Source organism: Chiloscyllium punctatum, chromosome 25 (genome assembly GCF_047496795.1).
Source record: "Chiloscyllium punctatum isolate Juve2018m chromosome 25, sChiPun1.3, whole genome shotgun sequence".
Taxonomy (NCBI): domain Eukaryota; kingdom Metazoa; phylum Chordata; class Chondrichthyes; order Orectolobiformes; family Hemiscylliidae; genus Chiloscyllium; species Chiloscyllium punctatum.
In genome coordinates, this window is record NC_092763.1 from 49,261,433 (window position 1) to 49,278,020 (window position 16,588).

The 16,588-nt window shown below is 39.0% G+C and overlaps 1 protein-coding gene and 1 long non-coding RNA gene across 7 annotated transcripts in view; one reads left to right on the forward strand and one right to left on the reverse strand.

Moving 5' to 3' along the window:
• Nucleotides 1–412: 412 nt before the first annotated feature.
• Nucleotides 413–3,489, reverse strand: LOC140495925 (uncharacterized). The gene is made up of 2 exons (XR_011964126.1): nt 3,375–3,489; nt 413–2,741 (listed from the first exon to the last, which is right to left on the reverse strand). It is a non-coding gene; the product is annotated as an uncharacterized lncRNA (long non-coding RNA).
• LOC140495924 (phosphatidylinositol-binding clathrin assembly protein-like) overlaps nt 3,378–16,588 on the forward strand; it is a 166,028-nt gene continuing 152,817 nt past the window's right edge. For all 6 annotated transcript variants that reach the window (XM_072595222.1, XM_072595227.1, XM_072595225.1 and 3 more), the window contains exon 1: nt 3,378–3,530. In XM_072595222.1, the coding sequence (XP_072451323.1) occupies nt 3,401–3,530 (130 nt within the window). In that variant the 5' untranslated portion in view covers nt 3,378–3,400. The remainder of the gene's footprint in view (nt 3,531–16,588) is intronic.

Sequence of the window (16,588 nt, forward strand, 5' to 3'; positions counted from 1 at the left end):
AAATGAGGCATCAGTTGTAAGTTACATTGAAAGTTTTTTTGGGTTGCATACATCTTGGGAGAATAGATATCAGCCGCGACTCAATCATAGCACTCTTGTCTGAATGAGAAGGTTATGGGTTCAAGTCCCACTTCAATGAGCACATAATCCAGGTGACAATTTGGTGAAATACTGACAGGGTGTTTTAGTATTGTCATGGTTTCTAGATGAGACACTAAAGTGAGATTCCATCTGCTCTTTGAGATGGATACAAAAGATCCCATGGCACTACTTGAAGATCAAGGTAGTTTTCCCTCTTTCTTTCATCTTTTTAAGTTTGACCTTCTCTTATGCCATACCCAGCACTAAGTACTTAGAAGAACTTGTTCCCAAAAACCTACATTCTGCTCTTTTGAACAACCAACAGTTAATACACTCCAAAAGTATAATATTTTATTCACAATCATCACCAAAAACAAATTATCTTTTTACTGCTTATGGAAATGTAGTAAGTGCAAATCTGTTACAATAATGGCTACACTTTCAGAAATATTTTATTGGCTGTAAGGTAGTTTGGGATGTATTATGATATACAAATACAAACTTTTTCTTCCTTCCTTCATGATGTGACACAATGTGGACATTAGTTGAGTTTCTAGTATTAGTCCCACTTGTTTGAGGAAAATATCATAGGGAAATCTAGCGAAAAGTTCATTTTTTTAAATAAATGCATGTTTTACAACAGTATTGAAAGAGAACAAGAATGTGACTTCCTTTGATTGAGAGGTTCCTGACATATGTTGACACAGGAAAGAGAAGTCAAAAGGATATGAAAATTGTTTTTAAAAATTTTTGCTTAACATTATGGAGATGTTGCAACTTCATAAATAAACATAGCACATTTACTATGATCAGAACTTTCTTTTGAAAATGTTTATGATTTCAATAGAAAAGCAAAGAAAATCTGCCCACATTTGTTTACAATTTTGCTTCTAATTTTTTAAACAATAATTTAATTGGAAGGGTAGCTAAAATAAACTCTTTAAACAGTTTGACATGTTTTTTAATTCATGATACACTTCCAATTTCAAGTAGAATATCTCTGCTATACAGAAGTGTAATGGGGTGTGAATCACAGAATATGATGGATGGGAACATTGTGTGGTATACCAGATAATAGTTATCACCATCCTGTCTGTGGTAAAACAGCATGTCCTGGTTTGTGTGTGATTATGAAACGTTTTCAGGAATGTGAGGCCTAAAAATTCAAGAGACACCCACTTTTATTAAGGTGGAATGGGTCCATAATCTTGGGCTGTCACCCATTTTTAAAACCTATTGGTATATATAACACAAAATTAGTATCAGAAATCAAGTACTTCTTTACTAGCTAAATATTGTCAGCCGATATTGTTGACCACATATTATAAATCTGTTGTTGCTATCAGTCATTTAAAATGTGTTTGGAAATATCTTCAGCATATTACACTCCACATCATAGAAATCATAATAAACTGCATTAATTCTTCAAAAGGTGCAGATCATTAGTATGGAAAAATATTGTAAACATTTTCAGGATAGGGGGGAGTTGCACGAGGGGAATTGTTCCTTCTGAGGCCCAGTATAGCCATTAAGGCCAAATGGCCTTCTTTTGTGCTATAATCATATTTATGATTCCATGTGCACTTTTAAAAGTCTACCTTGTAACTCTGAATAAATTCTAAACAAGACAAGTTAGAACCAGAGTATCCTAATAGGTGTGATCTACCAAAATTTGCAGAAGTATTTTTATAAAATTGTGAAAAAAAAACTTGCATTTATATAATGTATTTCACAACCATGGGGTGTCCCAAAGCAGTTTACAAGCAACAAAGCATTTTGACTGGCATTCACTGTCATGATTTACAAAATGTCTATGCAATTTCCCCAAAACAGCAGTACAATGAGCAGATAGTCTACTTTGGGGTGTTGATTGGATGTCATATTCAGCTTTAGATATTAACTGTTTCTCCCTCCACGGGTGCTGTCAGCAAACACATTGTGTTTTTATATCAGGGATAATCTCCTGGCTCATCTTCAAAACATTGCCATGGTATATTGTAAGTTCACCTGGGAGGACAGCACAGCCTTTGGGTGAAACCTCCAACTTTGCAGCACTCAAACAAAACTGGACTGAAGTGCTACTTTTTTTTACTCAAGTCCTCATGGCCTTAAACTCTCAATCTTCTGACTCACAAGATTGTTACCAGAGCCTTGTAAAAGTATTAACAATTGTAAAAACATAAAATCAGATTGAATTACCTTTTGGAGGAAATAGGGAAAGTAAATTATGGATTAGAAACAAAGTGCTGAAGAAACTGGCAACACGTGGATTCTAGAGTTGTTGCGTGGACTTGAAATGTAAATTCTCTCTCTCTCTACAGATGCTGCCAGATATGCTGAGTTTCTCCAACACTATTATCTTAGATTTCAAGCACCTGCAATATTTTGCCTTAATAATGGATTCATGGTGTAGGTTTGATTGGTGAAGTTGCTTTCTACTCAGTCCACATTATGTACTTAGGCAAACACTATTGTCATCACTTCAGTGTTGTCACATTTCATTGCTGAATCGATATGTTTCCACAATCCAGTGGCATCATCCTCTCTCTGTCTCCCATTCAAAATTCATCACCATCACTGGAAAAGGTATCGTCGGGCTTGACGCCTTGCTGCACGTTTGCTTAAACAGTTTGGTGCATAGTTGATGGCCTTTTTTTACCCTAAATAAAAGACCCAAATCACAATGTTCGCCATTTAAAGTAAAACGTGGATAAAACCATTGCGTCACAGCAAAAAAAAACACGATTGTTTCCGACGGGAAAGTGCTGCAGGGCCTAACCCTGAGGCGGAAGAGGGAAGTTATTTTGAGTGTTCACTGCAGATCCACCTTAATCGCTGCCTGTGGTTTCCATCACCTGACAAACCAGCTCCCCGCGCCGCCATTTTGACGCTCAGTGCCCGCCCGAGAAAGCGGAAGGAAAAGCCGGGCGGGCACGGGCAGGAGGAGGAGGAGGAATCATCTTAACCCCCCTCGGAAAATATCATCGGGAGTCCCGTCAGATACTCCCCCTTTGCAATCAGACATGTGTGAAAGCCGTGCCTGTTCGATTGGTTAATCGAGGGGTGGGTGGGGGGTTGGAATTAAAAGTCGTTCAGTTTTGATTAGGAAAGGTTTCAATTTGGGCCAAAAACAAAACCGTGTAATTTTTGTTAACGCTTACCCCCCTCCCCTTTAAATTGTTTAACTCAGGTTTTATATAGAGCCCGAGTGTGAACGGGAAGTTAGTGTGTGTGGCGGGGGGGTGGTGGTAAGATTTCCGAGCGGGGTTTTTTTTTTCTGGTCGCCCGTTTACCTGAGAAAGGCTCGCGCTGTTGGATCATGTCGGGTCAGTCGATCACGGACCGTATCACCGCAGCCCAGCACAGTGTCACCGGCTCAGCTGTTACCAAGGCGGCCTGTAAAGCCACTACCCACGAAGTGATGGGCCCCAAGAAGAAGCACCTTGATTGTGAGTACTCCAAATTAAAGTGTGAAAGACAGAGTGCGGTCGGAGGCAGGCCTCTCCTTTTTCTCTCCCTTCCAGTTGCTAAGTGACCATTCCTCCGCCTGATCGTTAGTCCCGTGTACTTGCTGGTTTTTCTCTTTTAAGTCGGAAATTTTAATGATTTTAAGCGAAAACTTTGTGAAAACACAAAAATTACCCCCCCCCCCCCCCCCCCCCGCCAGCACACCTTTAATTTGTTTTCACTAGTTCATGTCTACCTCTTCCTAAAATCCCCTTCAATTGCAAAAGCCGAGGTGGAAAGTGCTGCGAAGGAGATCACGATTGGCCGACTCAGTGGAAATTGGAGACAAACCTGAACTTGGGCAATATCCCAATTCATTGGGATAAGACTAGACCTTTTGATTCCACAGCATTTGTGTTTATTTATTCCAACTTTTTACATGAATGTAACTCATTTAAAAACATAATACATGTTTGATTACGTACCAGTTTTACGCTTTTGTTTTCTTGACAATTCTGCGTAAAACGGAACCGAGGTATTGCACAGTGTAACAAAGTTGAAATAGTAACGGAACACACGCAAACACACATATGCACACTCGATCAGTATCTCCTACCAGCGCGCACGTATAAACTTATAATTCGGTTTGAAGAATTACGTTTTATTTTGCTCAAAAACTGTATGAATCCATGTACAGGTAAAACTATACAGCGGGTTTCAGTCTGACATGGCATTAGGACAGACCGATTTCACGTCTATTTGTTTAAAAATCTTGAGCATGTAATTTTAAAAAAAAGTTCTGGGATTTACATATCAAACAGAAACCAGCATATCCCATTATAATAAGATGAAAGCTTTAATCTAAGATTGCTCACTGTATCTCCCTTGGCTATAAATTCTGTGAGCATGATCTTAATCTCTTCAACGACCTGATGAAGGAGCGGCGCTCAGAAAGCTACTGCTTCCAAATAAACCTGTTGGACTATAACCTGGTGTTGTGATTTTTAAATTTGTCCACCCCAGTCCAACACCAGCACCTCTAAGTCATGGAAAATTTACCAGCAGCTCTCCTGTGGAATGAATGCACCACTAAAGTTGGACTCAAACACTGCAATGCACCCAGACTTTGGTACAACTACAATGAATAGTGATAGTAGGTAAAGTAAAATCAGGGTCCAGATACTATCTTTCCCAGAGAAGAGTTAAATGTCATCAAGATATTACCATGATTTAAATGAGTGGCTGAGTCAGGATGCAGGTTTATGTTTAGAGTATTGAAGAGTAGAATGGGCCACCTCATTGTCTTTTATTAATTTGCTTAACCAGAGTAAGTTTGAACCTGGATAGTAGCTTTAAGTGGTTGTGCTGTTACAGATTTCATGGGCAGTCTGAGTTACTGTAGCAATCTGCTGTTTACATAAATGTTGTCGTCTAGAGTGATGGTAAGGGCTCCAACTTTCTATCTCACAGCTGAATGGAAATCTATACCTTCCATTATAAAGTCTTGGACAAATTTGTAGGTTGATAACCAATCTGTTTGGCTGTGCTATAAATTTTCTTCCTTGCCCATCAAGTTCTAGAATGGGACTCAAACTCAGCAACTGACTTAGAGATGGGTGGTATGATCATCTCATTTTTAAAAAACTAAATAATAGGTAGGTTGCTTCAATTATTCTGTTCTTAAAGAGCATATTTAATAGAAGTAGATCATGGAAAGATCAAGAGTTGATGTAATTTGCTCACTAAATTTTAAGAATCCAAAAAAGAAGGAACTACTAGATAACATGATAAATGATCTTTGTTTGATTTCAACAGTAGTGAATCATCACAAATTACTCGTTAGCATTGGGTTCTGAGGAAGCAGCTTTACTTTCAGCGATAAAGAACCAATGTGCTGTTCTTCAGAGAAGAATAGAATCCCCACAGTGTGGAAACAGGCCCTTTGGCCCAACAAGTCCACACCAACCCTTCAAGGAGCAATCCACCCACGCCCCTATTACTCTACATTTACCCTTGACTAATACAACTAACCTACCCATCCCTGAACACTATGGCCAATTCAACCTAACCTGCACATCTTTGGTACAACTTTGGGAGGAAACTGGAGCACCTGGAGGAAACCCACAAAGGCACAGGGACAATGTGCAAATTCCACACAGTTGTCCAAGGCTGGAATTGAACCCAGGTCCCTGGCGTTGAGGCAGCAATGCTAACCACTGAGCTGGTGTGCCACCCTAGAAACCTAGATGAATGCACTCAGTCTGTTATACAAGTTTTATACTATGTTACAGAGCTGGGTTGGTGATTTTTAATTCATGGAATGAAAAAGATTCAAAGTAGCACATGTTTAGTATAGATTTTAGTCTGTGCTTTCCAGCTGTGAAAGCAATACAATTTTAAAATAGGTGGTGGTTCTGGCAAGCAATTGCTCACGTCTGAACTTTCCTTTTGGGGGAAGGGTGGATTACAAGGAGGTAAATGCTACTTGACTCCTAAAAATTGAAAACTATAGTCATGAGTACCGGTGTAATTTAAATGTATTGATCAGTTCATGAACATTTTTTACATTTACACGATCAGTGGTGTTGGGGGAAGAGATTTCTGGCACACATTTCAGAGCTACCTAATTATCAAATCTGCAGCTAACTTTAATGAGTAAAATCAAATTTGGGAATGTAGGCATAAATAGAATTTTTTGAGCAAGGAATGTGTTGAGCAATTTTAATCTACATAAATGAACATACAGTATGATAACACAAGGTGCCTACAATATTATGCATGACATGCATTCCAAACATTTTCAAAACATGGTGAAATGATTTTTGAATATCACTCAAACTTTAGTTTAACAATTCTCTAAAGATTTTTGTACAAAATAATAAATAATCATGGTGTCTTCTGAACATCACAAAAATTCCTTCCAAAATATCCCAGTTTCCCGTTTCTTTCTATTTGCTGCCTGATTCATCACGAATTTTAATATAATTGGTATTCTGCAAAGGGAGTTTACATCACTTATCTTGTCTCTGCAACGTTTGTTGCACGTGTTGAGTTTTTTAGCATTTTGTTTCTATTTCATGTTTCCAGAATCTGCAGTATTTTGCTTTTTGTTCATTAAATATATTGCCTTTTTTCTCCTGGATGACATTCTCACCTAAGTGGGTTACACATCAGTGAATTTCTGCTTGCCCTTTACTCTTATACCAAGGGTGCTGTTTGTCATGTCTGAACCTTTTAACATTGATTATCAGCAGGTCTTTCACTGCAAATGGGTATCATGATAACCTTGTTCCTATTCTTGCCCAAGACTAACTTTGTTCAACAGATCTGTCATTTGAGGAAGCTGTCCAATATCCCCCTTTTTAGAAATAATCTGAAGAACATCTGTTTATTTGAAGCTAGTTAACATTTTCATGTCTGATATTTTACTCCATTCTTTGTTTACAAGACTTAAACTTCTGGGTAGTGGGTACCTGTATTTCTGCGTTCAAAGACTTTAAAGGAGGAAATAGGTAACTGACAAAAATCAAAATTCTGTGGAAAGTTGAGTCAAAGCATTGCAGAATCTAGATATTTGAATCAATGTTCAGAAATGTTGTTCCACATCTGGAACAAATGGGACTTGAACCAAGGCTTTCTGGCTCAGAGGTAGGGGCACTATCACTGTGCCACAAGAACTGTTTATAGAATCTATATAGGATGAAATTGGGAACCATTGGGTGAATGTTACTACTTTGTAGACTATATGGATGTCTAAAAGCAAGTCATTATAGGTTGTTCTTCAAATATTCCATAGATGTTAGAATACGCAAAGGAAACAAAGGTGTATGTAGTTTGCCTATTTAGAGTTTCAAAAACTAAGATATTTATGGTAAAGATAGTAATGTAATTTAATAATGTAGCCAAATGGACAGATAACTAAAAGGCTAATGAAATGTTTTTACACTTATTTTTAAAAAATCAGACTGAAGCAATCTTGGGTTCCACAGCTTTATTTTTGGATTACTCTTATTTTGTACATATTGTAAATTCTCTGGTTTGGGAATATCTAGGCAATGGTGAAATTTACTAATCTGAAATTCAATATATTACGAATTGAGCTTTTTCACAGACCGCAGTGTAGGTAAATAAATGACACACTCAGTCGAATCAAGAGAAATGAACAGTGATGCGAATATGGTGGTGGGACAAATATCTATCTGAACTGGCAAAATCCTAAAATGGAGTGAAACAAAGGGACCCTTGGGTGGCAGTGAAAATAAGTAATGCTGTGAAAGAGCCATATAGCAACTTTACCTCTTTCTTGGTTTTGTAATGTTCCTCTAGATACACTGTTGAACTAGACATCTTTCATCATAGTTGGCAATATTGTATAATGTTTGTGACATGCATTTATGAAATCAATAGAAATGGTTGAATATAGATTACCAGGTTATTACATAGCTGAGAAATTGCAATTATTATGAAAGAACTTGCACTATCTATTGGACCTGAGAAGGTTCAAGCCTTCAAAAATCTTTTAAAACGCTCTTGCTGAACAAATTTTGATGTTTAAGGAGAGGTTAGTAGCATTGTTACTAGACTAGTAATTCAGAGTTCCATGTAATCAGGGGAGTTGGGTTTAAATCATACCGTGGCAGATGATGACATTTGAATTTGATTTTTAAAATATCTAAAATTTAAAAATAGAATGACCATGAAAGCATTGTTATCCATAAACATTGATTTTTATTTGGGGTGGAGGGGGGCACGGTGGCGGCATAAATGGCCTAGTGGTATTATTGCTAAACTATTAATCCAGAAACTCGTTAATGTTTTGGGAACCTGGGTTCAAATTCTGCCGTGATTGAAATCAAATTCCATAAAGAACTCAGAATTAAGAGTCTAATCTTAACCATGAAACCCATCTGTTTCAATAATTTCCTTTAGCAAAGGAAATTTGTCATCCTTACCTGACGTGATGTAGTGTCTCTAGACCCACAGTGATGTGGTCAACTCTTAATTGCCTGTTGGGCACTTATAGGAATGGGCAATAAACACTGGCCTAGCCAGACATGCCCTTTTACGGTGAATGAATTTTTCAAAACAATAACTGACTAACTAATTCCTTTTCAAGGGGAGGAAACTGCCATCTCTATCTGGTCTAGTATAGGTTTGGCTTCAAGTCCACAGCAATGTGGTTGACTTTTAACTGCCCTCTGAAATCCCCCAGCAAATCACAAAGTTATATCAACCGTTAAAGTCCAAGAATGTTCACCATTAATGATTCTGTTACTGAAGCAGCCCCTGTCTAGTGGACAATATCCAGGTTGGGGCTGATAAGTGGCAAGTGTAATTCATGCTGAACAGGAAGTGACCATCTCAAAGAAAGAATCTGACCATTGTCCTATGACGTTCAAAAACATTGCTATAATTTAATCCAGACTGCTGCCATCCTAGGGCTTACCATTGACCAGGAACTGGACTAGCAATATAAATACTCCGATTACAAGATCAGGTCAGAGGCTAGGAATCCTCCAGTGAGTAACTTGCCTCTTGACTTCCCAAAGCCAATCCATCATAAATGTCATACAGCAGGAATGTGATGGAGTCCTTCCCATTGCCCAGGTAAGTGCCGCTGCAACAATGCTAAAGAAGCTTGACATCTTCCAAGACCGAGCAGTCCGCAGGATTGATAACATTCACAAACATTTGCACCCTTAGCAACAATGCTTACCATCTACAAGGTGCACTGCAGAAATTCAAAGCTTCGAGAGCAGCACCTTGCACATGATGACCACTACCACTTAGTAAAACAAAGGCAGCAAACGCATGAGAGCATTAATTTCCTGCAGATCCCAACCAAGTCACTTAATATCCTGACCTAAAACATAGAATTTAGAAGTAGGATTATGCCATTTAGTTTTTTGGACCTGCTCTGCTATTCAACATGATCATGGCTGATCCTCTAATTCAATACTCTGGTTCGATTTTCTCCCCACATCCTTTGATTCCTTTAGCTCTAAGAACTATCCAATTTTTTTTGTTTTGAAAACATTCAATGTTTTTGCCTCAATGCTTTTTCTTTGTAGAGAATTCCACAAGCTCACCACTCTGGGTGAAGAAATTTCTCCTCTTCTCACTCCTAAGTGGTCTGCCCTGTATCCTTCAATTGTGACCCCTGGTTTTGGACTCCCCAGTCATTGGCAGTATCTTATTTTGTCCCGCTTGAATTTGAGATTTTTGAGATCACTTCTCATTCTTCTAAGCTCCAGTGAGTATATGCCTAACTGATCCAGTGTCTCTTCTTTCATCCGTCCTGTCATCCAGGAATCAGCCAGGTAAGCCTTGGTTGTGTTCTATCCATAATCAGACAACACTTCCTGAGGTAAGGAGGCTAGACTGCTGACAGTAGTCTAGGTGTGGTCTCACGATGGTGCTATATGATTACAGTATAATCGCTGCTCCTGTACTTGAGTCCTCTTGCTATGAAGGCCAACTGAGCATTTGCTGCCTTCACTGCCTGGTGGAGGCGATGGTCAAGTAGCATTATCACTGGCTAGGTTTCTGGATTAATAATCTAATGTGCTGGGATAAATATTTGCATGGCAAATGGTGGAATTTGAATTTAATTAAAATCTGGAATTAAGGTTCTAATGATGACTGTGTCCATTGTCAGTTGTTGGGAAAACCCCATCTGGTTTACTTTAACTTTTTTTTTTACTTTTACTTCCCTAAAGGACATTAGTATCATCCTTAGTTGGTCTGGTTTACATGTGATTTCAGACCCACAGCCAATGTGATTGACTCTTAAATTGCCCTCTGGGCAATTTGGGATGGGTAGTAACTGCTGGCTTAACTAGTTAACGCCCTCCCCAATGAATAAAAGTGCTTAATTTCAGCGACTGGTGTACAAGGACACCAAAGCCTTGTTGCACCACCCCTTTCCATGCTCCTATTCTGTTACCATTTGGGTCATATTGAGGAAGCAGGAAAGCTGCAGAAAGATTTGGACAGGTTAGGAGAGTGGGCAAAGAAGTGGCAGATGGAGTATAACCTTAGGTAAGTGTGAGGTCATGCACTTTGATAAGAAGACTGGGAGCATGGGCTATTTTCTAAATGGGGAGAAAATTCAGAATTCTGAAGTGCATAGCGACTTGGGATTTCTAGTCCAGGATTCTCAAGATACTCTTGCAGGTAGAGTCAGTAGTTAAGGAGGAAAAAAAACAATGTTGGCATTTATTCTGAGAGGACTTGATTATAAAAGCAGGGATACACTTCTGAAACTCTAACGCTTTGGTCAGACCACATTTGGAGTATTGTGCAGTTTTGGAAGGATGTACTGGCCCTGGAACATGTTCAGATGATCATGTAAATGGTCCCAGGAATGAAAAGCTTAACAGGAGGAGCATTTGAGCAATCTGGATTCATACTCTGATTTAGAAGCATTAGGAGGATTTAATTAAAACATACTGAATGGCCTGGATAGACTGGATTTTGGAAAGATGCCTCCATTGGTAGGAAAGACCAGGACCCAATGGTACAACCTTTTAGAGTAAAGGCAATACCTTTTTAGAACAGATGAGGAGAAACATCTTCAGCCAGAGAGTGGTGAATCTATAGAATTCACTGCCACAGAAGGCTGTGGAGTCCAAGTCATTGAGTATATTTGAGACTGAGTTAGATAGGTTCTTGATTGTTAATGGGGTCTAGGTTATGGGGAGTATGGGGTTGAGAAACTTGTCAGCTGGGATTGAGTAGCCTAATTTCTGTTCCTGTGTCTTGTATTATAGTCTGTTTTACAGTCAGCCTTCCTGTTTGTTACTGAAGTGGATAAATGTGAAGTTATCCACATACTGCATCAACCATGCATTTACCCACTCACTCACTCCACCTTTCCAAATTTGTGCACTTTTTTAAATATATAGTTCACCCTCCCACCCTGCTTTTTATCCCCTGCAAACTTGGAGATATTACATTTTGTTTCCTCATTTTAAATTTTTAATAAACATATATAATGAGTAACTGGGGTCCAAGCACTCCTCCCTGTGATATGCCATGAGGCGTTAGCTGCCACTCAAAAAGAGCTGTTTGTTCCTACTCTTGTTTTCTGTCTGCCTATCCATTCTTTATCTGTCACTCCCAGTTCTATGCACTTTAGCATGTAAAATCAATCTCTTATGAAGGACTTTATTAACAGCCTTTTTGAAATTCCAAGTAAACTACATCTACTGGCTCCTCATCAACTCCCCTAGTTACATCCTCAAATTCTGGCAGATTTGTCAAGCATGATCTCCCTTTCATTAATCCATGCTGACTGTCTGTCTGATCCTGTGATAGTTTTGAGTGTTCTGCTACTAAATCTTTTACAACGGACTGTAGCATTTTCCCTACTACCAATGATGGGCTAACTGGTCTGTAATTCCCCATTTTCTTCCCACCTTTTTCAAATAGTGGGTTTACATTCATTACCCTCCAGGTCTTTGGAACAGTTCCACAGTCTACAGAATTTTGAAAGATGACCATTCAGTGCATCCAGCATTTCTGTGATCATGTTCTTCAATAGGAATTGGAAAAGTGCCTTCCTTCCTTGAATGAATGTCACTGGGTCAGAATCTTAGCACTCCCTTGCTAATAATTTTGAGGTACTAAAGGAGCCAGGAGTTAATATAGACAGCAAAGATGGAGATTTTGGATAAGCAGAATTTAAGAGGTGGAGTAAAACATTACTCCTGTTAACATGAGTGAGTGGTTTGTTGAGGATGCAGAATGGAAAACCAACCAGATGTTGAAATAGTTGAGTCCGAGACCGGTGACAAATGTGTAGGAGGACTTCAGCAAGTGGGCTGATACAAGACAATAGAGGGGGAAAGCTTTGGAAAAGGTACAATCAATCATTTCAAAACCTGAAGAGAATTTGATGTGAGGGTAAAATCACAAGGTCACAGTCATGCCAGGTGGTGTTTGTAATTTTGGTTCAGGATATTGCATTGTTGAGGCAGAGACACCAAGCATTGCAGCAGTGACAACCTGGAAATTGCAGTAAAGACAGGCAACTATTTGACAGGTGACGGTATTGAGTGCTTGCAAATACAGAAAGTTGACAGTGGTTGATGTGTGTTTGAGGAACCATTTACAATGTCTGTTAGACCACAGAAGTCTCACTAAATGTCCAAATAGAAAATGTCTGTGATTTAAAAAAAATAAATTATTTTGATAGAAACAGCTCCTAGCAACGTCATAATAAATAATAGTGGGCGGCACAGTGGTTAGCACTTCTGCCTCACAGTGCCAGAGACCTAGGTTCAATTCCCGCCTCAGGTGACTGTGTGGAGTTTGCACGTTCTCCCCGTCTCTGCGTGGGTTTCCTCCGGGTGCTCTGGTTTCCTCCCACAGTCCAAAGATGTGCAGGTCAGGTAAATTGGCCATGCTAAATTGACCGTAGTGTTAGGTAAGGGGTAAATGTAGGGGTATGGGTGGGTTGTGCTTCGGCGGGGTGGTGTGGACTTGTTGGGCCAAAGGGCCTGTTTCCACACTGTAAGTAATCTAATCTAAATGCCACATCTATGTTGCACTGGTCATGTAACCTGTTAATGTTACTTTAACCTGATTTAAATTTTTGAATCTGTTATTTAGATTAATTGGTCTTTGGGTAAGTTTGTGGAAATTAAAATTAATTTTATCCATTTAGTGTTGCATGTGAGACTGATCAGTCAGTTGTGCATTGTTTTGAGGTTTTCTCCTTTTTTTTTGCTAATTTACACCTGGATTGTTGATTTGTTGAGGGAGATTATGTAAGAAATAGGCTGGAAAGAGCATTTTTGGGAAAAGAAGAATAAATAAATGGAAAGCAATCTCAGCATATTAAAAATCAGTTTCTATTCAAATGCTGTATCAGTTTATTATTTGCATTCCACTAAAATTGTGGCCTTCCTTTTAGCTTCCCTTTATCCCACTATAATCTTTTTTAAAAATCCTAATTTTGTTTCTATTTACTATTTGCATCCTTCTCTTCTCTGGTGCTGTATATCTTGTGTGGGTTCCTTTCTAAGTTCCTCAGTAATATTAATATACATTGATGATGAATTTCCCCCTTGAATAAATAACTTGCAAAAAAAAATGGGACAACAACTTTTAGATTTCTCCGGTAATAATTTTTCAGTTCCAAGCCATAATTTGAGGGTAGTGTTTGAGTGGGAAATCAAAGCAACACTTGTTTGAAGTGCACCAAAGTTGGAAATGATGGAATCTGAATAGCTACCTTCACTTTTTTTTAATGTGAAGTTTAAGATTTCGCATATCCCTTCTAAAACCTACACCCATCCCCCCCAAACCCTTTTGGGATCTGGCTTTCAAGTTTACATGTTAAGCCCTTTACAGTAGTTTTCCTTTTGCAATAAATTATTTTTGTATAAAGTCAACAGTGGAGACAAAAGTATATAGTGGGAGAAATCTATTTTTTGTTTGAATCTTGCGCTGAGTTTCTCATTTTGTCAGTATCTTTCAGAAGGAGGCTTAGAATAAGCTTATGATTCCAATTTTGATAATTTGAAACTTTGATACTTTAAACTTTGGTTTTTCAGAGACTTCTTGAAAACAAAGGTGGCCTGTTTTTTTTCTTTTTGGGGTGGGAGAAACGGCGGCAGCACAGGGTGGAGAGGGGATAGCGGGAAGGAAAAGAAAAGGAACAAAGATAAGCTGACAGAGCAGATACGTCCTGGGCTGAGAATCCCTATTGCACTGCCATCTTAATTTCAGTATTCTTACCACATGATTTCAGAAGTCTTGCTTGTATTTCTGTCAGATGTTTTTGCCAAAAGGGGGCAGCATGTGAATTTCCTTAAGCTGGAAAGAAGCCTGTCAACCAGCAAAGACCTCATTGCTAATGGGAGAACTGTCCCAGACTAGACCAGCAATAGCATGACAGACTCAGAATTATACTTGAGCAATGTCCCAAACATGACCATCAGAGTATGCCCTGTCCCATTAGCAAGTCAGAATCTTGGATGGCATTGATATTCGGTCAAGAGTCCAGAACATTGCTTCTGGGCCTGTAACATCTCATAGCATCAGGTCAAACATGGGCAAGGCAACCTCTTGCTGATGCACCAGTTGTAAACACTATGGTAAGGGCAAATAATTAGTCTGGGTGGGAAACTTTAATATCCATCACCAGGATTGGCTCAGTATTACTGTTGCTGATCAAGCTAGCCAAGTCCTAAAGGGCATTCCTGCTATGTTGTGTCTGTGGCAGATGGTGAGGAGCAAACCTACTTGAATCTCTTCTTTGCTAACTTTTTTTTTGCAGGTGTATTTCTGATTCTCTTGGTCAGAGTGACCACATCATATTGTGTGACACTACCATTGTGCTAACAGGATGGATTTCAAACTGATCTCTGGGCACAACTGGGTGTTGAAGTCCTGTGAGCCTTCAGCAAAACTGTATTTATCAATCATAACTTTCAAGACCCAGTCTATCCCATATTGTACCAGTAAAATCCAGTTGGGAGATCAACCCTGGCTCAATGAAGAGTGCAAAAGAGCATGCCAGGAGCAATGTCTGTTATATCTGAAATCATGTGAACCTAGTGAAACAAGATCATGGAACCAGTTGTATGCCAAATAGTGGAAGCTGCATCCCATAGATATGGCTAAACGATCAGGTTTAAGGTCTGCAGTCCTGTCTCATCTATTTGAGTATTTTTGAACAAATAAACAGGAGAATTTATCTCCATAAATATCTCATCCATGTGGGAGCTTGTATTATCAGTGCAAAAAGATGAGGTGAAGCATTTGTAAGTAGCTTCAGCTGGAAATGTCAAGTGGATGATCCATTTCTGCCGCCTCCTGAGGTCCCTGGCATCTCAGATGCAGGCTTGAGTTGGATTCAATTCACTCCACCTGCTGAGTTCAAACAACCCCATTTTTTACTGCTTCAAGGGCATTTTAACCTCTTGTGTAGGAGTCCCACATTGATGGAATAAGCATAAATGCTCTTAGAAGTTGAATCATATCAAAGTGTCATGTTCTGAAATAATTTTAAATGGCAAGCCCTTTAAACATGGGGGAAAACCACAGGCTGAAGCTGTCTGCTTTGACTGGCATATCTGGTAAATTGCAGAAAAAACTTATCTGTTTCTGAAGTTTTGATAGGCCTCATTTGTTGTTGATTTCCCAAGAGTTGTTAACCAAATCAAACAATTATTTTTAAGTTATTTTTTCCCAAAGGCTGAAAAGCACTCCTTTCCTCTGACACTATGTTCACATTAGATTTCTCAGTCTGATGAGTCGATTAAAGAATGAGCTGACTTTGAAATGGTTACTGAATAGAAATTTTCATCCTTTGACTGACTGATTAAGCACAATGTGATGTAAAGTCTTTAGTTATCATGAATGAGGGCTCTATTATATTAGAAGTTGAGTCATGCAGCATGGACACTGACCCTTTGGTCCAAGCCAACCATCTTCCCAAAACCACACTAGTCACGCTTGCCTGTATTTAGCCCATATCCCTCCAAGCCTTTCCTATATACATACTTATCCAAATGTCTTTTTAAATATTGAAACAATTAAGTCCGCCCCCGTCCCCTGTATGTCTTCTGAAATCTGACTCTGGTTATGGGGATGAGAGGGGTCATAGAACTGTGGGTGAATTTTGAGTTGGCATTGTCCATGTTTGAGGAGGAGGACTAGAGAGCCTGTTTCAGAGAACTGATGTGGGTCTTCCAACCACTCTATTTTGGCCCTTGCCCATTCTGATTTGTTTCCAGCAGTAGCTAGCTTAATTCTACTGTTTCTTTGCCTCCCCAGACTGGAATTCGAGTCTTGAGACCTTATTTATTTTTCAAACACCAGTTAAGCTGAATCTTAAAACAAATTCCTCAACTCAAGCACTACCAAGCAGGTTAACTAATCTGGTCATGGGTCTCCCTGGTAGAAAACTTTTTTTCTTTCAAATCAGTAAATGATGTTGTGTAAGATCTTTGCACAGTGCTGTTCAGTGCAAATTTATTTACAATGTACAAATGTTGTAATAGGAACTTTGGACCAACACCTAATCATTTGATTGTGAAGTGTACTG